The 24,394-nt window shown below is 37.5% G+C and overlaps 1 protein-coding gene and 1 pseudogene across 1 annotated transcript; both read right to left on the bottom strand.

The window, feature by feature from the left end:
* Nucleotides 1-6,134: 6,134 nt before the first annotated feature.
* Nucleotides 6,135-10,653, bottom strand: LOC141508821 (olfactory receptor 10A7-like). Its single transcript, XM_074217772.1, has 2 exons — nt 10,590-10,653; nt 6,135-7,165 (listed from the first exon to the last, which is right to left on the bottom strand). Exons 1-2 carry the CDS (start codon nt 10,651-10,653, stop codon nt 6,135-6,137), a joined length of 1,095 nt encoding a protein of 364 aa, XP_074073873.1.
* An 8,656-nt stretch (nt 10,654-19,309) lies between these two features.
* On the bottom strand, nt 19,310-19,889 carry LOC141492366 (mesencephalic astrocyte-derived neurotrophic factor pseudogene; annotated as a pseudogene).
* Between the last annotated feature and the right edge of the window lie 4,505 nt (nt 19,890-24,394).

Raw genomic sequence — 24,394 nt, 5'->3', positions numbered from 1 at the left:
ACTGAAATGAGTGAATAATCAACACAATCAACAAAGAACACTATCATCAGAGAAGCAGAATAGTTGCTTTGGGAAAGCAATAAAGAAGCAATCCTCTTAATAATCCTAATTATGATTTTTAGCACTTTTAAATACTGTTGGTAGATAATTCAATTTTAAAAAATTTTCTTACACACAAGAAACACTTTTAAACATGAAGCCAATAACTTTGGAGAGAAAATTAATGAGTGAATAAATAAATGAATGAATTCATAAATAAAAATAAATGATAAAATGAATAAACAAATCATCGACTTTGAGTAGTTTATAGCACTTTGAAGATACAATATTTATAAAGACAATAAATATTTTTAAAATAAAATGAAACAGAGGGCAGAGCCAAGATGGTGCCCTAGAGGCAGAATTTCCCAAAGTTTCTTCCAAGAAACTCCAAAGGCCTTACAATTATGTCTCTAACTAATTTTTGGAAAGGCAGAAGCCAAAGAAAGACCCAGTGAGACAATTCTCCAATCCAAGGTAAAATGGAAGATCTGTGGGAAGGCTCTATTCCACCTATGTCAGAGGGGCCAGCAGCACAGAATCATGTGCCACCTAACCTTCTAGAAACAACCTAAAGGGCACCTGGGTCCCTGGGGGTGCCTGGGTTCATGGCAGCAGAAATGGTATTCAGATCTCCCAAGCCAAGGATTACCAAGCACAATTTGGAAGATCAGTAGGAAACCACTGGAGCCCAGGCCAGGATGGCCTTCAGCACAGTCTCAGACCTTGGGGCAGCCCTGCTCTGAGAAATGGAAACAGGTCCTTGGAGCCACTCAGCAGGGACTCACTGGACAATAGCTTCCTAAGTGCTCAACTCCTGGAAGGTAATGGAGTGGGGAAACACTGTTGAAGTCTCTCTTCTAACTCTTTTGCTTTGTCCAGACCCTGGTCACAATCTGGAACCCACCATTGCCATAGAGGAGCAGGGACCCTCCTCACAGTTCCAGGGTAGAGGGAAGTGCTTGTGGTCATCCACAGACCAGAGTATAAGCAGGAGAGAAAACAATGTTTCTCACAAAACATTGAAGAAACTGAGGTTCTTGCAGGGTCCTTGCCCCAATAACACTCAAAAGCTTGAGAAGCACCTCAAAACCAGGAACAGGCCAGGGAAATGAGTTGTTGATATTCTGTTGTCCTGAGTAATCTTGAAATTATTTTGCAAATGTTGGATATTTATTTCTGTGTGCACATTATTCCCCAGAAGGAAAGAATTTCCTTAGGACAAGGATTACCTCTTTTTCTATGTTTGTATTCCATACCTAGCATAGATGTAAGTCTTCATAAAGTGTTGGATGGTGAATAACAATCAGAAGAGGCTGGTTCAAACTTGTCCAAAAAGATTAAGGGAAATGAGGTGGTAGAAAATGTCAGTGATTAATCGATTAATAATATTTGATAATTGATTAATGAATGATTAATAAGTGAAAATTCATTAATTTATTAATTGATAGCCTATATCAATCTACCAACAAGCACCTGTAATGCACCAGGTACTATACTAAGTATTAAGGATACAAAGAAAGACAAAAGTTCCAGTCCTCATAATTGAATGACAGACACCATGGAAATAGCTGCACTATAAGATAGAGACAGGAAAAATTGGAGCTAATCATCAGAGAGCAGATGTAAGTAAAAGGGAAAGGGGTCCCTGCAGAATGAAGGCTTTCAGGTGGAACTGGAAGGAAGCCAGCAATTGAGGATAGAAAGGATTTCAGCTTTTGGAGATAGGAAAAAAATGCCTTAAGTCAGAAGATGGGGTGTCCTCTGAAAGAAACCGTGATGAAGCTCTGTCTTTAGATCTCAGAATAGATGGAGGGAAGTAAAGTGTAAAGAAAACTGAATAGAAAGGGATCAGGCTGTTAAGGAAGGTTTTAACAGCACAGATGATTTTATATTTAATTTTGGAGTTAATAAGGAACCAGGAACAGAGGGATAGAAAGACAAAAATTTAAGTCTCTGTGTTAAAAGAGCTCAAGTTCTGTTGGGGGAAAACAATATATATTAATAATATCAAGCATTAATAAAACATTTCCACATTTATGAACTCATTTGACCCTCACAAAACTATACATAAAGTTAAGTACTCTCTTTTTTCCTATTGTACAGATGAGAGAATTGAAGCTGAGAGGGGTTAAGTAATTTTCCCACAGTCACTCACCTAAGAAGTTTCTGAAGGAGAATACGAACTGAAGTCTTTGAAAAAAAGTAATGGTAAAAGAATCTGCATGACCATTTTCTCTATTTTTTTTTATATTTAGACAAAGTACAAAATAATAAGTCAAGTTGATTTTTGGTATTTGTCATTATCTAAGGTATCAAAGTTCAGAGTAAATCTTTGATAAATAGCTTTTGGGAACTGCCTTCAATATACTCCTGGGTCTTCCTAATTCCATTACCCTATCCACTGCATCAGGTGATTGGTCGGTTGGTTGGTTTGTTCTTGTCCTTTGGTATCAAAGAAGACCAAATTGGCATCACTATTTTAGAGGCAAGTTACAATATGTCTTGCTGTGGCTGAACAAACCAGTATTGGTCTCAGAATGCTCTACCACAGGTTGGGCATAAATGTCCATGTGAACACCTGGGGTGAATTCTCTAAGCATACATATCTCATTTCTCCTTTAAACTCCTTCGATTCTGCCTTCTTTACAGAGCACAGCACCCTCTCTGATGAGGACATAACATATTGGGTGGTCCTGTGCCATTGTCTCCCATACTGCACATTCAGTTCCAAAGATTTTAAGAGAAACCTTCAGCACTTCCTTGTACCTCTTTTTTTGACTCACTTCTAAGTCCTTAGCCTGTGTCAATTCACCACTGCACCACTTAGCTCCATCTGTATACACATATCAACAAAATATTTACAAAGAAATACAAGGTAGATTTCTTTTGGTGGGGGGAAGGAAGAGAAGTAGGTATTGTGCAAAAGGTGATACTTGGTCTGAGTTGTGAAGGAAACTAAAAAATGGAGATGAAAAAGAGAACATTATAGGCAAGTGAATTGAGCAGCTAAGAGATTATTGGTTGATAACTTTAAGAAAAGCTGGTTGAGGGATGATATCAGATACCTAATAATGAGAGTATGAAATTCAATGTTTCTTAGAGAATGGAAGAAGCGAGTCTTCATGAATTTCATTCAGGATTTTAATTAACTTTTACAAAGTAAACCAAGGAGTCAGATGATGGATGAATCGATCTATTCTTTGGAGGAGCAAATTGAGATGGGCAGGGGTGAACAGATTTTCAGAAAAGATAGCTCTTCATGTTACCATTTATTAAGTGACCATAAGATGGTCCCAGGGAATCTCTCTTTTCCCTTTTAAATATGGAAAAATTAGAAGCTGATACTTATAGAATTGAAATTGTCCAAAACAATTTGAGTCTAGTTCCCCTTGTTTAAACAAGTAAAATTTATTGGCTTCTTTGACTTTTACTTGGAATTTTTTCCACTTTATTAAGATAATAATATTTGAATATCTAAAGCATTTTAAGATTAAAAAGCATTTCCTTCAAACAAAATTGTGAGACAAACAGTGAAAGGTTAAGTATCCTGTCCAGTGTCACATAGTCAGTAATGTCAGGTGATTTAAATTATTATAGAACCCCACTGAATCCAATATTATTTGGTAATATGATAAGTATCTTTTACACAAAGAGGTGAATTTCTATTACTGAGAATTTCAGACCAGGAAGGAAGACATCTTCAACTGGACTTGCCTTTCAACTTCCTTAATATTATATTCTTAGTCCTTAGGAATGAAAATTGAAATATAATTGAGTAATAAAAAATCAAGTTACACATATACACATACAACATACAACATATATTTATATACATATGTGCAGCTATATATGCATGTTTATAGATATTTATCTATATGGGCATATCTATATACAGTTATGAAAATAGACATGAGTATGCCTATATTTCACATAATACATATGCATGTATCCATGTATATGCATCCTATATCTACATGCATCTTAAAACCCAACCTATTCTTTTATATTTTAGGTTAGTGCTTATGTTAGGTTAGGAAAATTCTGGGGAATATTTTAAATTACAATGAAATCATCATCATCATCATCATTTTCATCATCATCATCCATATTTTTATAACATTACAGGGTCTACAAATTTCTTTCTACCCAACAATGTCATGAGATAAACTATACTGAATTTGGATCCAAAGGATCTGGCTCCTTATTCTAGCTTTGTTCTTTGCTAAGTGTTTGGAAAAGTCTTAACTTCAGAAGATCTTATTGTCTTCATCTTTAAAAGGAGAATTTGGATGTGACTGACCCTTACTGTTTCTTGCTTCTCTAAATCTATTAGTCTATGAGTTTCCATCCCCATTTTGTTTTGGGGGGCAGGGGGAGAGAAGTCCAGTCATGGGAAAGAGATAGAGCAGGTGAAGAAGAATCAAGATTCAAACACAGACCTCAAGTCCCATGTTCTTTACATATAAAACAGCATCTTCAGACATTATGATACAGTGGGAAAGGTACTGAAATTAGCAGAACAGAGCTTTGAATCTCAGTTTCCTAGATGACTAGCTAGGAGTGTGATCTGGGGAAGAGTCGACACTTAAGCACTCATTAAGGGCTTATGGTGTGACAGACATTGTGTTAGAAACTGGGAATAGGGCTCAGACTAGGGTTAGATTCGATAGCACAAAACAAGCATAGGTACTAACAAGATTGAGTAAATTAAAGGGATAAGAACAGCAAATAGTTAATTGTGGAAATTGAGTGAACCATATTGATTCCATCTTGTGACTCAGTACTGAAACTAGTTCAGTTCCCGTTTAATTCAAATATAAGGGTCTCAGGGGCAGCTAGGTATTCCAAAGGATAGAGCACTGGAATGAGGAGGAATGATTTCACATCAGCCTCGGATACTTAAGAATTGCCTAGCTTGGGCAAGTCACTTAATCCCATTACCTTAAATAAAATTCTAAAAAAAGAAAAAACAAATATATATATATGGGTCTAGTTCAAATTTTATTTAGTGAGAAAACTTAATTCCGTTGTGGAAATTGGGGGTAAATATAATTGCATCATTGAACCCAGCCCTGTATGTGTGTGGGAGGTGAAAGGAGGAAGCTAGACCATCTCTACCTATTGCTTAGAGAACCTAGATTATTCTGACCAGAAACCCAACAAGATCCAAAGATCAAAACAAGAAGTTTTCTCACAGTTGTGCATCTCAAGTAACCTATATGTCTCATCTGAAAACTGGCCCTGTACTGGTTACAGTTAATTTTTTTTCATGTCCCTTTAACTGAACACAGATACTGGGGTATAGTGAGATTCCTTTATTTCTGGTTTCAGAGAATTGCATCTGTTCCTTCTTCCCCTCTTGATGCTGAAAGGCCCTAATCTTTCATCTAATTAGAAACTGAATTAGGTAATTAATTAATCTTATTTGAAGAAATATTTTTAATATATAAAAATCTGTCTCTCCCTGTATTTGGGGTTTAGTGTCAAAGGTGAAGAAGGCAACTGGTCCTGAGAATAAAAGAAACTGATTAAACTAATTCTACTATATATAAAATGCTTTGTTAGAATGAATGCTCCTATGGGAGTTCTGATGTGAATTCTGGTTTATTTTCATTTACATTTCAATAAAAGCATTCTGTTCAATTTTCTTAGGGGAAGTGGATAACAGCACAAACACATTCTCCCCAGTTGCCAATATTCTCCCATGAAAGATAACTTTGATGAGAAGTTTCAAGTACTGATTTCTTCCAGGCTTGTTAATGTATTAAAAGAACCAGTGAAATGAGAAGTCTTCCAGGGTGACTCTGATCCTTTCATGTTGGGAAAGTCTCTGACACAGGGGTAGGATCTGATATTAGAAACAAGGAATGTGTGAGTTTGAAATCACAGAAGATCATTGAGTAGAAACTATATGACCAATAGTTTGGGTTGCTTCAGGAGGAATTTATTTCAAGTTGGAGTTGGACTACATGATCCCTGGTTCCATCATGGATTCAGTGATGATTATGGAAAGCAATTCTGTTGATTATGGTCTCTTGATGATGGCACTGCTCTGCTTTATAATAGTTATAACCAATAACAGACAAGGGATTTTAAGTCATCTGGGCAGCCCCCTTTTTCCTACGCAACCCCCTCAAGAGAGCAGCTTTCACCTCTTGGTTCCTCAGGCTGTAGATGATGGGGTTGAGCATGGGAGTGATGAGGGTATAGGACAAGGACACAACTTGCTTGCTCTCAGGAGAGTAGGTAGACTTGGGCTGGAGGTGGATGACACAAGCTGTGCCATAGAATAGAGTCACAACAACAAAGTGAGAAGCACAGGTGGAGAGAGCTTTATGGCGCCCAGTGGTTGAGGGCATCTGGACAACAGCAGCCAGGACACGGCCATAGGACACAGTGATGAGAAAGAATGGGACCATTAGGACAAGAACTGTAGCTACACGTATGTAGGCTTCAAAGATAGATGTGTCAGCACACACCAGCCTCAGGAGGGGTGCCACGTCACAGAGGAAGTGGCGAACCCCTTGGGGTCCACAAAATGGAAAGTGGAAGAGCCAAATGGTGAACAACAGGGAAATTGGGATGCCTGCCACCCAGCATGCCATTGCCAGAAGGAGGCAGAGCCTCTGATTCATGAGGACCCCATAGTGCAGTGGGTGGCAGATGGCCACATAGCGGTCATAGGCCATCACTGTCAAGAGGAAACATTCTGATGAGACAAAGGACAGGATGAGAAAGAGCTGGAGGGCACAGCCCAAGAAGGAGATGCCTCTTCCAGCCACCAGACTTTCTAACATCCTGGGTACAATGTCCAAAGAAAAGCAGATCTCCACCAAGGCCAGGTTACGGAGGAAAAAGTACATAGGTGTGTGGAGGGCAGTGTCGACCACAGTCAAGAGGACAATGAGGCCATTTCCCAGCATTGTAATTAGAAACATCCCCAAAAACACTGCGAAGAGAAGTGGTTTCAGTCTGGGAACATGGGAAAAACCTAAAAGGACAAACTCGGTGACAGAGGTCTGGTTCCCACCAATCACATCCTCAGTGGGGTCCTTGGCATGCATCAGTGTCCAGGGTCCAGACATGTTTAAGGAGGTACCACCTGAAGGGGAAATGATGAGTTCTATAATACGGTTAAAATTTACAAGCAAAAAAACACAGACCCAAATGCATGCATGCATGTATATATGAATTTATGTATGTATGTAATTGTGCATAAAATAGTCAACTGAAAGAACTGGATATTTGTTTCTCAATATTGGTAAAATCCAAAGCATAGAAAGAATTTTAATACTGCTTCTGATACTTGTTATCTGAGCTACCAAAGTCACATAACCTTTCTGAGACTCAATTTCCTTCATTGTATAGTGAGGAGTGTGGTAAGGAGGACTAAACAGTAGACTCAACAAGTCAGTGATAGATTAAGCTTCCTCCTCAGAAACAGCTTGTGTGTCTTTAGACCAGTCACTTAACCTCACTGAATCTCAGTTTGCTTTCTTGTAAAATGACGGGGTTGAACTTGAAATTTAGCATCCCTCCTAATCCTAGATCTATGATTGTGTGATTTTCTGATGGACATCCCATGGTTATCATGAAGATCATGTGATCTATAAAATTCAAAATGCTTTTGCAAACCTTAGAGATCTGCACAAATATCAATTATTGCTATTATTTATCTACACATCTTTTTCAGAAATCATATGATATGCAGCAGCTTAGTGGATAGAGTACTGGGCTTGGAGACTGGAAGAAGTGGGTTGAAATCTGACCTCAGGTACTTACTAACTATGTGACCTTGGAGAAGTCACTTAACCCTATTTGCCTCAGTTTCCTTATTTATAAAATAAGCTAGAGAAGGAATTGGGCAGCTATTCCAATATCTCTACCAAGAAAGCTCCAAATGGGGTCACAAAAAGTTGAATACAATTGAACAGCAAGACAGGCAACACCACATGTTATATCCCCAACCCAAATAGAATATAAGATTTTGGAGGGGACTGTTGTTTCATTGTCCCTTTTTTAAAACCCCTACACCCAGCATAGAAGACTTCAAGAAATACTTCTGGAATAGCAAGGAATCATTGATTTCATAGTTTCCCCTTGCCCCCAGGAGTCTTCGCGGTTCCAACATCTAAAAACAGACTCTTGCCCATGATCTCTGCATGTTTCCCTGTGGAGATTCTCTAGATTCAACACCATCCATACTTTGATATTCTAGAGATCTGGGATTTCTTCAGTCCTCTCTTCATTGAAATAAATTGAAAATCATTGATATGTCGATCATTTCAGGATCATCTAAGCTAATTACATAGTGATCTCCTTACAGAGTTGTTCAACATGTGATCCATTGGAGGCAGAGAAGATGGAAAGGGGAGGGGACAACCTATAACACACGATAATACATTTGGCTACTCCAAGTCTTGTAGAGTTCAGCTCTACCTCCTCAGAAAAACAACAAATGGTTTAAAAACATCTCAGAATCTTGGCACTGGAAGGAATACTCAGAGGTCAACTGGTCCAATCTTGCCCTTTGAAGCAAGAACCCTCTCTATTGTCATTCACAAAGGGACATTGAGAGCTACATTGACCAGAATGGTTGGCATGGAATCAGGAAGACAGATCTGAGTTTAAATCTATCTCAGCCCTTGACGTGCTGTGTGACACTGAGAAAATCATTTAAACTTTATCTGCCTCCGTTTCCTCAACCTTAAAATGGAAGCATTAATAATTCCATGAAGGGATAGGGTTGGAGTCAGGAAGACCTTAGTTAAAATCCAACAATAGGGGTTTACTAGCTATGTTATCCTTGGCAAGTCATTTAACCCCATTGACCTTGGTTTCCTCAACTGCAAAATAGAGATAATAATAGGTCTTTCCTCTCAGGGTTGTTGTGAGGATCAAATAAGAAATAATTGTAAAATTCTTAGGCACATAGTGAGAGCTAAGTATTGTTGTTAAATGATATATTTATAAGGGACTTAGCACAGGGACAAGAATACAGTAGGTTCTTTTTTTTTTAGGTTTTTGCAAGGCAAATGGGGTTAAGTGGCTTGCCCAAGGCCACACAGCTAGGTAATTATTAAGTGTCTGAGACCGGAATTGAACCCAGGTACTCCTGACTCCAGGACCGGTGCTTTATCTTCTTCGCCACCTAGCCACTCCTAGAGTAGGTTCTTAATAAAAGTTCTTTCCTGCTTGCTTGTCTGGCTTGCTTTCTACTTAACCTCTGTCTGCCTCAGTTTCCTCAACTGCAAAAAAAGGATCATAATAATACCCACCTCAAATGGTTGATGGCAGATCATGCCTGCCTCATATGGGAAGGGTAAATGAGATGATAATGCTTGTTAAAGCAGTGAGCATAATATTTGCCACAGTTGGGCACTTACTTTTTTCCACGTGCGACCCTATTTTTTTTGAGGATACTAGAGTGGTTTGCTCTTTCCTTCTCCAGCACACATTTTACAGATGAAGAAATTGAGACCAATAGGATGAAGTGATTTGGTCAGGGACACACAGCTAATAAGCATCTGAAGTTGTATTTGAACTCAGATCTTCCTGATTCCCTTTATGAAATGGAAGGAGACAAAGGCTCTATCCACTGTCCCATCTAATTGCCTAATGGGCATTTAATAAATATTTGTTTTTTTCTTTTTGCTTGTATATTTTCAATGATCTGGAACTCACTCTCATGAGGAATACAGTTCTATTGATGGAAAACTCTAATTATTAGGGCACCCTCCCTTGGAAAAAAATCAAAACGTGGTTCTTTATCATATAGGATGAATAATATAGACTAGGGAAGAATGATAGAGGTGGCTAGGTGAAACAGGGGATTAGAGCACAAGCCCTGGAGACAGGAGTACCTGAGGTCAAATCTGGCCTCAGACACTTAGCTGTGTGGTCTTGGGCAAGCCACTTAACTGCATTGCCTGTCAAAAAAAAAAGGAAGGAATGATAGAAATTATCTTGTTTGGTCCCTTTCTTTATAAGGATGAGACATGACTAGAGGATTCAGAGAAGACACAGGCAAGATTTGGACACCAGTTAACACCAGTTAACTCTGTGGCTCTTTCCATACACCTCATTGCAGACATAATTAATGTTCACTCAATGCTGTTATTTTTGCCCAAGAGACCAGGCAGAATGAACTAGTACATTTTCCAAGTGGTGGCCAATTCACCCAGTTCCAGAAACCGGGATCCCCCAAGACTTTTCTTATTTAGGTTAAATATGTGGCATTGCTCTGTGCCATACCCTAGCTTGCACATCCTCTTCCTTGCATATTCATCACACCCTTCCACACACTCACCATGCCCTTTCTGGCATACACACCACACCCTCACCAAACATTTTTTACACACTCACTACATCCTCCCTTACACACCAGGCCTTTCCTTTACACACTCACATGCCTTCCCTCACACACACACAAACACACATCCTGCCCTTTCTTACACACTCACCACACCCTCCCTTCCACACTCACCATGTCTTTTCTTTACATGCTCATCAGACCCTCCCTTGCCCAGTCACCACACTCTCCCTACCACACTCATTACTTGTGACCAAAAGCCCAGTTGGCAAGATGCCCCGTGAGTGGTAGTAGGACATGTGGAGGCAAAGCTTCTTCCCTTACTGATGAAGACATAAACCCTAACCTTAATTTTACTGGCACCTAGTTCTAACCAGAGAACACAATTGGCTGAATGAAAGAGAATACCATCTCCACCCTTCTGACTTTCTTCTTCTGACTTCCCCCAGCTGTGAAAGGGAAGCCTTTTGTCTTTTCTGTCTAGGAACCAAGACTCCATCCTGCTCTAACAGTCTCCCTGCCATCATACTTTTACTCCCAACACAAGTTGTTAGTGCAGTGAATAGGATATGAACCTGGGAGACACGAAGACCTGAGTCCAAATCATACCTTAGATACTTAGCAGTTGTGGGACCCCCAAGAAGACACTCCTTCCCTTGGTTTCCTCATGAGTGAAATGAAGGGATTATTGCATTCTTTACAAAATTGCTTGTAAGGATCATGGAAGATAGGCCTGTGAAGTTCTTTGCAGACCTGAACATTCTGCATTAATGCTAAGGACTTTTCCTCCATCTTTACCTCCTTTCTGTTTTGCCTTCTGCCAAGAGGAAAAGTTCCTGCAGGAAAAGAATTGTCTTGGTTGCTTTTATACATTTCCCCAATACTTAGCACAGTGTCTAGAACTTTGTTGGCCCTTTATACATTAAATGTTCTGTCTGTCTGTCTGTCAATCTATCTGTCTGTCTATCTATTTATCTATCTAACATTTCTTTCTCTCTATCTACCATCTCTCTCTTATTATCTATCTCTTATCTGTCCATTATTTATCTATCATCTAGTCATCTGCCTAGCTATCTCTCTGAGCAAGAGAGGCATCTCTTACTCTCCTGATCTATAGCTGACTACTGGATCCAGTGCCTCCAGATGAGAGAGTGAAGGGGATGACTCTTTTTGCAGAGCCCTCCCCGACTTAAATCCAATCACCCAAAAATTATAGCATCACCTCCCTGATGTTGTGGTCCTCTTCAAGAAGGAAGGACAAACCACAAGATATCCATTTATCCATCTACTATCTCTATCTATCTATCATCTAGCTAGCAAGCTACCTAGCTATTAACCCTTTCTCTCTCTCTGTATCTATCTGTCTGTCTGTCTGTCTATCATCTATCTATCTATCTATCTATCTATCTATCTATCTATCTATCTATCTTTCTACCATCTCTCTCTCAATATCTGTTATCTGTCCATTATTTATCTATCATCTAGTCATCTACCTATCTCTTTGAGGGAGTGAGGCATCTCTTACTCTCCGGATCTATAGCCGACTACTATATCCCAATGACACCAGATGAGAGAGTGAAGGTGATGACTTTGCAGAGCCCTCCCTCACTTAAATCCAATCACTCACAAGTTATGACATCACCACCCTGATGTTGTGGTCCTCTTCAAGAAGGAAGGACAAACAACAATACCTATCCATTCATCCATCCATCTATTGATCTATCTATCGATCTATCTATCTATCTATCTATTTATCATATAGTGATTTCCTGGGGCAGTTAGGAGACACGGTGGATAGAGTAGTAGGTATGGAATCAGGAAGATTCATCTTCCTGAATTCAAATCTGGCCTCAGATACTTACTCACTGTGTGACCCAGGCTTTGTAAAATGAACTGAAGAATGGCAAAGCACTCCAGTATCCTTTGTCAAGAAAACCCCAAATGGGATCACAAAGGATTGAATATGACTGAAAAATAATGGAAACCACAATAGTCATCTATCAATCTGCCTACTTATCTTTATCTATCCAACCATCCATTCATTAATCTATTATTTATCAGTGTATCCATTATCCATCCATCAGTCAATTCAATTTGAAACCATCTCTCTATTGACAATAGCATGTGTCATTTTCATCACTTGACCAATGAGAAAACATAAAAATACGTAACATTTTAGGGAATTTGAAGTTTTACCAGCTCTTTGCCTCACAAGAGTAATGTGAATGGGATTTATTCTTATTTAACAAATTAGGAAACTAAGGCTTAGAGAAATCAAGTGACTTTTCCCTAGGTTCAACAAGCAATAAAGACTCATGCCTCCTTATTCCAAGACCTATCCATGCTCATTTGACCATAGCATATTGTTTTCTAATGAAGAGACAGACTGTTTTAGACACTATTTGGAGATCTAACAGTGAGGTAGGATAGGATCAAGTATCCTCCCATGTAGAATGGCAATCAGTCCATTTCATTTTCCTCTTTTTCTAAATGATAATTCCCATATTCCCCAAACCCATTTCCTAGTCATAGCTGGCAAAGTAGCTATGAAAAGGATAGTGTAGTAATTACTATCTTCGATTTGTTAAAATAGAAAGTGAGACACCTGGAGTTAAATGAATGACCTGTGACCACGCAGCCAGATTAGATTCATAATATGAACCCAGAATCCTGAGTCAGGTTCTGGATCTTTCTCTGCACCACACTGACTGCATAGAAACATTCTGCTTACAATTATTTTCTCACAAAAGGAGGGAGCATCAGACCTACCTTTGGTTTCACCTAGTTTCAGTATGGCTGGGTGCACAAGAGGAAAGAATTTCAATGTTTGACTGTGACTATTAGGACCGAGATGCCAGGAGCTCTCCCCACAGGACCCAGCCAAGAGGGAAAATGAGCTCATTACCCTTTTTTCCCTTTAGTTTCCAACTGGAGATAGTGTAGGGAGATGGACAGTTGAACTTTATTCATTTCTGCTCAGTCCCCTCTTTGCAAGTGGGCAATCCTTCCAATTCAATCCTAATGACCCCCACCCAAGTTCAGATCCTTAGCACCTTCATTTGTATTATTAATCAATCAATTATGCCATCAGGAAATATTTATTAAAAACCTATTTTGTAATAGCTACTTTGCTATATAATTATATATATAAACATATAATTTATATATACCTTTCTAAATATATATATATAATTTTAATCTATATGGAAAATATAATTATAATAAAGTAGCTATGATGTAAGAAGGTATTAATAAATGGTTCTTTCCATTGATGCTTATATATGGCATTTAAAAGCACAACTAAAGCCTTGATATTCTATCATTTGATTGAAGGAAAGGCTGAGATGGAAGTATTAGAGAAAAACAATCAGTGGATTGATCAGCAATCTTGTATTAAGTGTCAGTCATGTGTCAGACACTAAATATATATATATATATATATATAGAGAGAGAGAGAGAGAGAGAGACATATATTTACATAGACACACAGATGTATATACACACAAATGTCTTCTATATGGAGAGACACATAAATATATCTATATATGCCATATATATATATATATATATATAAACAAAAACATTTACATGTAAAAGCATCCATCATACAGCAGACTTTTAATAAATATTGATGAATTGAGTGGTTGATTGACAACCCATTGATCAGGTTTAAACGAGGGAGAGATGGCTAGTGAGTAGAGTGTGATCTAATCTAGAGAGATAGATAAATAATGTAACAGATATATTTATGTAGATATAAAGTATGTGAAAGTTGTAGGAAATAACGAGTCAGTTATAGTCTTTCTACTTGGGTTTGAATTTAGTCAGAGTGAGGGGAATCTGATAGAAAGAAAAGCCCATACTGGCTTTTATGAAGTGATGATTTTAAAAAAGTGTGTAGAAAGAGCAAAATAATAGAGCCTGGGAGGAGGAGTGAAGTGGGGTGTTCATGTTGGACATGGACCACGCACTCCATGGTAGAGTGTGAGAAGGTGAAGGTCAAACTTCATACTCCTATGGAGTGCACACATATCATCCAACAGGATTAAAGGACACTGATGATGATATATTCCAAAAACATCCCTCAATGACCAATAACAGAAATTTCAAATCTAGAAACTGGAGATGCCAGTGGAAGAGAAAATAATTAAGTGAATTAAAAAGTGAACTAATTAAATAAATCATTTTATTATATAAAAATCTGTTAAATATTTTATATAATTGGACTCCATTCAGGTAACTAAGAACAAGAGATGTGAACTAGAATGAACAATTTTTTCATATCTCATATAAAACACAACTATCCAGAAATTATAAGGATTTCAAGTAGACTGACAGTTCCCTTTTTAAAATGGCCAAAGAAAATGAAGATTCCAACATTAGAAACACAAAATACAAAAAATGAGATGAAAAAAATTATTTAAGATTATTAATAATAATAGAAATAGAAATTTTTCTGAGATACAATCATACAGTGATGATCAGTTTGGCAAATCTAATAAAAAATAGAAAACTTTTTGGTGAAGATGTGAACAGAGCATAAAAATTCATAGCTAGTCAAAGTTTTAGTTGGAAATTTTGGAAAAATATTTGTCATAATACAAAGGGAAGTATAAAGACTATATTTGAAAGAAACAAAACCTAGGTCCAATTAAATGATCAAAAAAATTTAAACTAAGTAGTCAAAATTAAGGCATAATTTCCTTCCTTTTAGGAAAGTTGAATTTTTTGATGCAAAGTTGATTATTATCCATTGTAATCTCTCTTTCTTGCTCTATTAAATTTCCTGATTATTATTGTTTTTATTTTATTATTATATTTTTTTCTGACCACAATTCAAATAAGAACAGCTAGGTGGCACCGTGAATAAAGTGCCAGGCCTGGAGCCAGAAACATGCAAGTTCAAATCCAATCTCAGACACTTGCCAACTGTGTTACCCTGGAGAAGTTGCTCAACCACTGTTTACCTCAGTTTCCCTATCTGTAAAAGTGGATAATGATAGCACCTACTTCCCAGAGTTTTTGTGAAGATATATGAAATAATAATTATAAAGCACTCAGCATAGTACCTGTAACATCCCAAATTATTTTTGTTATATTATTTTTGCTATCATTATTAAAATATACCAAGAGACTTAAAAAAAATAAGAGAGATGAGCACATTTTTTAAGACATTCAAAATTTCTGAAGTCATCTTTAAATAATGACTAGGTACAACCAACTGAGGTTTGCATCACAAAAGACCTAAAGACAGTGCACAGAGTAACCAGGTCAAATAAATGACAGAACCCTACTCCTACAAGGAGATGAAGGAATGAGAGGATAGGTTCAGGGAAGTATTAATCAAGAAAAATCTGCAACCTATTAAGATGGATTGTGAACAGAAATTTAAAAGGACAGAAAGAAAGATAAAGAACATGAGATCTGGATTAGAGTGAAGAAGAGAAGGGGATAAAGAAGTTGAAAGAGATTGCATCAAGAATACAACATAGATGATGAGCATATTCTTCTCCCACTACCCTCTTCCTTGTAAAGAGAGATGATTGAGCAAAGAGAAGAAAATGATAAAGAAAACAGGATGAAAAGAAATATACAATTCAGGATCATAAAAGTGAATGTGAATAGGATGAACTCACTCATAAAATGTAAAAGCATGGGAGACTCAAGAAAAACACATATTCCAGTAATATATTATATATAAAAAGCACTTGAAACATAAATGTAAACCATTATTTAATAAAATGGACAGATAGATGGCTCAGTCATAGCAAACTAGGCCTGAAGTGAGCAGGACCTGAGTTCAAATCTGGTTTCAGAAGCTTATTAGCAGAGTGACCCTGGGTAAGTCACTTAACCTGCTTTGAATCAATTTCCTCATCTGTAAAATGAACTGAAGAAGGAAATGGCAGAAAAGAAACCCTTAATCATAAGTCATAACTTTTTCTTCATCAGGGAAATCTTGAACAAAAGAAGCATAAATATAACATCTATGGGAAAGACTTTAGGTGAGATTAAGACCTTTCTTGACATCGAAAAACCCAAATTGAGGAGATATATGATAAAGGTAATGAGAAAAGGAGAATTTTTCAGCATAGATAGCACATTCAGTGCTTAAGAAACCATTCTGAAAAGTAGCCTTTTGTGTGGCATAGATGTGGGAAAACTTTTACTCAGAAGGGAACTCATTGATCCTTAGTGAATTCACACCAGGAACAAACCTCATGAGTGGTCAATGTGAGAAGTTGTTAGGTTATATCAGAAGATTTATATATTTAAAACTCAATGGAAAATTTGCATCACAAAAAATTGCTATGAATGTAGTCAATGTGGAAAAACCATTTCTCTAAAGTCATCAGTTATAATACATCAGAGACATCCTATTGGAGAACAATCTTATAAATGTAGTGTCTGTGACAGAGACTTCAGGTGAACATCAAATTTCACTCAACAGCAGACAAGTCACTGGGATGAAATGTAACTGTATATGTCAAAAATGTGGTGAACCCCCCTGTTAAAAAGACAATTTAATTAATCACCAGAGGATTCATAATGGGAAGAAACTCTTTAAAGACCAGAAAGATGCCAAAAAGGTCAATAGGAAAATACCAGACTAATTTAGCATCAATAAATTATTGATCATGAAGAGCCTTATGGATGTAATACAATGTCCTTCAATTGAACGTCGGTTCATAGTTTCATTCGAACATACACACTGGAGACAAACACTATGGAAATTAAAATATGAAAACATTTTCCAGAACTTATTTTACTCACACATCAAAAGTTTCATGTTTTTCTGCTTGTTAACATTTATTTGCTTTCCAATTATACACAACAGTAATATCCACCCATCATTCTCTGCAAGGTTCTGAATTCCACAATTCCTCCCCCATCCTCCCTTCCTTCCTCCCCATAGAAGGCTATCTGAAAGTCCCCACATTATATCCATGCTACACATTGGTGTAAATTGAATGTGTCATAAGAGTAAACATGACCCCCCCCAAGAAGATAAGAAATCTCAAGGAGAGAGAGAGAAAGAGAGAGAGAGAGAGAGAGAGAGAGAGAGAGAGAGAGAGAGAGAGAGAGAGAGATGTACTTCAGTCTGTGTTCAGATTCCAATGGCTCTGTCTCTGGGGTGAGTTGCATTCTTTATAATAAGTCCACCAGAGAAGTTGCTTCAATATTGTTCCTACAGTTGCTATTACTAGATGTATTTTCCTCCACTTTATTCCTCCCCACTTTCATTTATTCTATTCTCTCTCTCCTTTCATCCTGGCTCTGTACAAAAGTGTGTTGTAACTGAGTACCTTCTCCCTCTATTTCCCCTCTCTTCTATCACCTATTCCCTTCTTCCCTCCCTTCCCCCAATTCCCCCTTATCCCATCCCTTTCCTCCCATTTTTCTCTAGGGTAAGATAGATTTCCTCACCCTATTAAGTGTGTATGTTATTTCCTCTCTGAGCCATTTCTGATGAGAATGAAGGCTCACTCATTCCCCCTTGCCTTCCTCCTTTTCACACCAATGAAAAAACCTTTTCTTGACTCTTACATGAAATCTCTCAGCTTCTTCTTCATCTCCTTTTCCTTCCTCCCAGTACTTTCCTTTATCACCCATTGATTCCACCCTTTTACTATAGTATGCCATTATATTCTGCTCCTTCCTATGTCCTGTTTATATATGCTCTTTCTAACAGCTCTTATAAATGAGAAAGGTCATATGAGTTTTCAATATCTTCTTCTCATGCAGGAATACAAACAGTTCAACATCATTTAGTTAGTTCCTCATAGTAAGTCCTTCTCCTCCACCCTCTCTATGGTTTCCCCGAGTCCTGTACTTGGAGATCAAACTTTCTGTTTAGCTCTGGTTATTTCAATAGGAAAGTTTGAAAGTCCACTGTTTCATTGGAAGTCCATCTTTTCCCCTGAAAGGGGATGTTCAGTTTTGCTGGGTAGTTGATTCTTGGTAGTAAACCAAGATCTTTTGCCTTCTGGAATATCATATTCAAATCCCTACAAGCCTTTAATGTAGGTGCTGCCAGATCCTGTGTAATCCTGACTATGGAACCTCGGTAGTTGAATTGTCTGTTTCTGGCAGCTTTTAGAATTTTCTCTTTGATTTGGGAGCCTTGGAATTTGGCTATAACATTCCTGGAAGTTTTTCTTTTGGGCTCTCTTTCAGGAGGTGATCAGTGAATTCTATTAGTTTCTATTTTATCCTCTGCTTCTAGGATCTCAGGACAATTTTGCTGTATTATTTCTTGAAAAAATAAAGTCTAGGCTCTTCTCCTGATCATGGCTTTCAGATAGCCCAATAATTTTTAAATTATTTCTTCTGGATCAGTTTTTGAGGTCGGCTGTTTTTCCCAATGAGCTATTTCACATTTTCTTCTAATTTTTGGCTTTTTTTGGAAGAGATTTATTTCTTCCTGATTTCTCACAAAGTCATCGACTTCCTTCAGTTCCATTCTGCATTTGAAGAAGTTTTTTCTTCAGAGAGCTTTTTAATCTCCTTTTCCCAGCTAGCCAGTTCTGCTTTTTAAGCCATTCTTTTCCTCATTTGCTTTATGTTTTGCTTTTTCCATTAGGCCCAAGCTGGTTTTTAACATATTATTTTCTTCAGTATTTTTTTTGTATTTCTTTCACCAAGCTTCTGATTTGGTTTTCATTATTGTCCTTCATTGTTCTTATTTCTCCTTCCAATTTTTCCACCATCTCACTTAATTGATTTTCTTTTTTTTAATTTTTTAAAGCTTTAATAAAAAATCCCATACATATTATGAAGTCCTAAATGAAGAAAACAACAAATTGAAGAAACAATACAGAGAGAAAGAGAGACAAAATGGAGCTGCAGAGCCAGCATCTTAAATCAATCCCCAGGTTTCAGATCTGACAGTCAGGAGCCCTGTTAAAAATAAATTACAAACAGGCTGTTTGGAAACAGATAGTAAATGTGATTTCTTCTCAGATGCCTACAAGGTATTATGCAAATTAAAGATCAGTCTGTGAACTAGCTGCCTTGGGGGCATACTTGGGCATCAGTTCATTAATTTTGAGAATGTAGTCTGATTTTTCAGCACAGCCTTTACACATTTCACCCCAGTCATCCAGGATCTTCTTCAACTCCTTAACTCTAAGTTTCTTCAGATCCACTGTGCTCAGGTCAATCTGTTTATCATATTTGAGCCCACAGACCTGACTGTCTTTCTTCTTTAGCTTTTCAAAGATCTTCTCCACAGGAATGTGATGGCTAAGAGGCTTGTATACTTCATTAATGATCTTGGTGGTGGTGTCACTGGTGGCTCCAATGTGATAGCACAGATGGTTTTCTTTTCCTTTTGCATCATTGCAAAACTTCATAAGCTCATTTTCAATGCTGCTTGAGGAAAATGTGACATCTCTGTCTTTAAGGTCTTGGTAAAATTTTCCCAGAAAAGAAATGCATACTTCGCAGTCAGCCACCTCAGGGCCCAGCTCCCCACTAGCAGCACCACCAGGGCCAGCACCAGTACCATGGCCAGCCCGCGAGTGGCCCACATCCTGCCACTGCCACCGCTACTGGACTGTTCACTTAATTGATTTTCAAAGTCTTTTTTTGAGCTCATCCATAGTCTGAGCCAATTTTCTATTTCTCTTGGAGGTTTTGGATATGGAAACTTCAATTTTGTCATCTTCTGAGTATGTGTTTTGATGTTCCATGGGACTAAAGTAATTCTCTATGGTCAAATTCTTCTTTTTCTGTTGTTTACTCAGTTCTTCAGCCCAAGACAGCACTTCCAAGGTTTGGGGTTTTTTGTGGGGTGGGGACACCTCACTGAGACCTTTATTCCTCCAAGGTCTTATGCTCTCTTGCCTATGCTTTGATATGTAGATGGCCCCCATACTTCCTTCTGCCCTGGAGCTATAAGGAGGGTTCCTGCTTGGCTACTTAGTATGGAAGCCCAAACTGCAACCAGATCTGAGTATAGGCTAGCAGCAGAGTCCTACCCCAAGGAAGAAGAAAGAAATCTTTACAGGCCTGTGCCACTCAATCCACACTCATTCTTGTGTAGCAGAGTTCTGTGACTGCCCCTTCAAGCTGTTGCTGGTGATCTCTGAGCTGGGCTGGGCTGTGGTACTCTGTGGCTGTGGCTTTTTTCCTACTCCTGGTCCTAGTGAAAAACACCTTTCCTACCAAACTTTGAATTTATCTGGGAATGGGAAAATGTATCACTCAGTCTTTCTGTGGGTTATGCCCCTCTAAATTTTGGTTAGAATCATCTTTTGTTGGCTTTTGGAGTTTGGGAGGAGGGAAGGAGTTTTGGGAAATGCTGCTTTCATGCTGCCATCTTCACTCCGCCCCCCCAAAAGTTTCATATTAGAGCATCTATAAATATAACATGTATGAGAGTCTTTCATATGAAATGCCAGTTTCTTATCTTGGAAAAAAATCTCACATCTGAGAGATCCTATCTATGTATTAAATAAGGGGAAAAAGTTCAGATGGAGCTCAAACTTATCTAACATCTACAAAAGTCACATTGCATAGTAAATGGTAAAGTAAGGATTTTATAGTTCTGTAGCTATTACTACAAAGGATATCTTAACTAAGGGAATCTCTGTTGTGTCACTTATGATTCTTAGAAGGGACTTATGACTGTTTTCTTTCCTGAAGGGGAGTTTCAATAATGAGCATGGACAGATTCAAGAAATATTTACATCAGGAAACTTGTGCCAAAGAAAATGTTTGTAATAATTAAGGGAGAATTTCAAACTTGTATTTATTTGAAGCAAATCATAAGTAATACGATACCATATCATGCGATGTGATGCGACACGATGCGATACGATATGATGCAATGTCATTCATTCAACCCTTTTGACACTATCAGTTTGACATGGGCAGTTCACTTAGACTTTGCAAGGGCAAATCTTTAAATGTCTAACTGACTCCCTATTGTATTCTTCACACTTTGAGAATGTTTGAAAATTCACTTCTAAATGTGTTGGTTGAGCGAATAACAAAATCTATCTCAGAGAGGAGGGGGGGATGCTCAGATAAGAGAGAAAAATTTTTCCTTAATTTGAGAGGGGACTCAAAAGAGAAGGGAGCAATTGATTTGGTTTACTTGGAACCAAATTTTTTTTAACCTAGAAAGAAGTCTGAATTTGTAGGGTGTTGGGAGGGTTATCTTTGGCAAGAGTGAAGTTGATATGTGCATGAGTGGGCAATCCCATCTTCTTCTACTGATCTCTCTCTCTCTCTCTCTCTCTCTCTCTCTCTCTCACACACACACACACACACACACACACACACACACATCTCTGGGCAAATTAGGTGACCTTCTGAGGTTCATTTTATTTCACTTGCAGAAGAAAGAAAAAGAAGAGGAAGAAAAAACAGAAAAATACCTGGAATACCTACCTCATAGAGATATAATGTTGTCATGTTTGCAAAACACTTTTTCAAATCTTGAAACAATATACTAATATTTTTATTATTAATTATATACAAATTAATCAATGAATATATATTACATGAAATTAATATATTAATTTAGTAATCATATAATTATATAATAATCATATATTTTAAATAAACATTTATTAAAGTAAGTAATGATTCCCAAAGGCCAGCATGATTTCACCAAGAATAAATCAACCCCCCCCCCCCCCAAATAAGGAAATATAAAGAATAGATAATCATTAAGTAGGCAGAAAGAAGCATGGACAAGCAAGAAAGGTAGAGGCTGAACTGATGTATTTAAAAAAAACCAAGTTGTATCTAATAGGGAATATGCAGCTTCATATGTAATTTTCTTTTTTTATTCTACTGCATATTTCAAATGATTTTTTAATTTTATGTTTGTGAAAAATAATATTTTAAAGGGGTGTGTCTCAGTGACTATATCACTTTGTTTTAGAAATTTAATATATGCACATTGTTCTTTTTATTTCTTCACATCCATAATTTAAAGGTTTTATTTTTAAATTTTTACTGAAACCTGCTTCTTGGAAATTAATGATTGAACAGTCTCAAAGAATAGGCATTAATAGGTCAATGCCAATTTGGAGAGAAATGTAGAAGAGAAACACCTCAGGGGATCTGTGCTTGGTCCCTGTGCTGTCCAACATTTCTATCCCAAATTTTGACAAAGGTTTACTTAGATGGCAGGAATATCCAATGATACAAGCTAAAAGGGGAGGCCCACATTCCAGATGGCACTGTCAAAACCCAAACAAAGCATGACCACCTAATAGAGGAAGAGATAAAATCTAATGAAATGGAATTTAGTAGAGAAAAAGAATTATTTTTTTTATTGTAAAATAACCCACCTTGTAGGTACAAAATAAGGAAGGATTGCCCATACAACAAATCACCTAAAAAGACCTGGGAGTCTGAGTGAATTGTCTACTATGGGTCAATGGAGTGGTTTGACAACCTAAAATCTAGCTGCCCCAAAGGTAGTGATCTTTCCCTAGAAGGGTGTACATACAAAAAGGATCTCTTATCAACAAAAACTTAATAAGTATAGATCTCTTGAACTCACCAGCTAGATGCCAATACAAGAAAAAATCTTCCTCAGTATTGAAGTTCTATTTACCCTGTTAAGAAAAGAAAATGAGAGCAGAATATGGAGTTAAAGCTAGACTTACATAGATAAATACATGTATTCATTTATCATGAACCAATAGTCATCATAGCTGTCCCTGATCAAGGAGAGGGAGGCTATCTCTTTCATTCTGTCCGGAAACTCAAGGGAGAACTGTTAGAGGTTGGAAGAAAGAAAGAGAGAGCAATGATAGGTTTTTTTATTTTTTGTTTTTACTTTTAAAGCCTTCTAATATAAACAGTCCCCTTTAACCCATCTCCCTCTTAACCCAAGAAAAAGAGGACCAGGTGGCCAACAGAGAACCTCAGACTTTGCACCTTCTTTAAAGAGGGGCCAGATCATGGGCTTATACCTAGACATGAACTTTGGCTTAACTTTCATCATCATAAAACCAAGTCCTTAGGGACCTAGAAGAGATCCTGTATCATACTCCAATTTAAAGTCTTCAGCACCAAGTCAAAGCCAACATGGTCCAGGAGAAGACACCAAGGTACAAACTTAGATTCACGAATATTTCATGGGATGGAAGACTCCTGTCCAGCAAATGGGATATCACACAACAGAGTGACTCCCATAATTGTTTCCATCACATTTACAAATTATGTAAGATTTTAAAATGATATTTCAATTGCTCTTTTTACAGAATTAGGAGTCAGAAGATCACTTACTACTTATGTGACCCTGAGCAAATCACCTGTTTTCCTCAATTTCTTCTTCTGTAAAATGAGCTAGAGAAGGAAATGGCAAACTGCTCCAGTATCTCTGCCAAGAAAACCCCAAGTGACATCATGAAGATATAGATACAACTGAAATGAGTGAACAATCAAAACCATCCACAAAGAACACTACCATCAGAGAAGCAGAATAGTTGCTGTGGGAAACCAATAAAGAAGCAATCCTATTAATAATCCTAATTATGACTTTTAGCACTTTTAAATTCTGTTGGCAGATAATTCAATTTTTAAAAATATTCTTACACACAGGGAACACTTTTAAGCAAAAGGCAAGAACTCTGGAGAGAAAATCAATGAGTGAATAAATAAATAAATGAATTCATGAATAAAAATAAATGATCAAATGAATAAACAAATCATTGACTTTGAGTAGTTTATAGTGTATCGAAGATACAATATTAATAAAGACAATGAATATTTTTAAAAAAGAAGAAAATGTGAGGGGGGAGCCAAAATGGCAGACTAAAGGCAAGATTTCCCAAAGGTTTTGTTCCAAAAAACTCCAAAGACCTTAAAAATCTGTCTCTAAAATTTGGAAAGGCAATGAGACAACTCTCCAGTCCAAGGTAACTTGGAAAATCTGTGGAAAGGCTCTGTTCCACTTAGGTAGGAGGAGGCAATAGGACAGCCAGAATCATGTGGCCCCAAACCTTTTTGGAACAACCAGAAGAACACCTGGGTCTCTGTGGGTGCCTGGATTTGTGGCAACACAAATAC

The sequence above is a fragment of the Macrotis lagotis genome, chromosome 1, assembly GCF_037893015.1.
Source record: "Macrotis lagotis isolate mMagLag1 chromosome 1, bilby.v1.9.chrom.fasta, whole genome shotgun sequence".
Classification (NCBI taxonomy): Eukaryota; Metazoa; Chordata; class Mammalia; order Peramelemorphia; family Peramelidae; genus Macrotis; species Macrotis lagotis.
The sequence above is the reverse complement of the archived record's forward strand: the minus strand, read 5'-3'. Positions and strand labels throughout refer to the sequence as shown.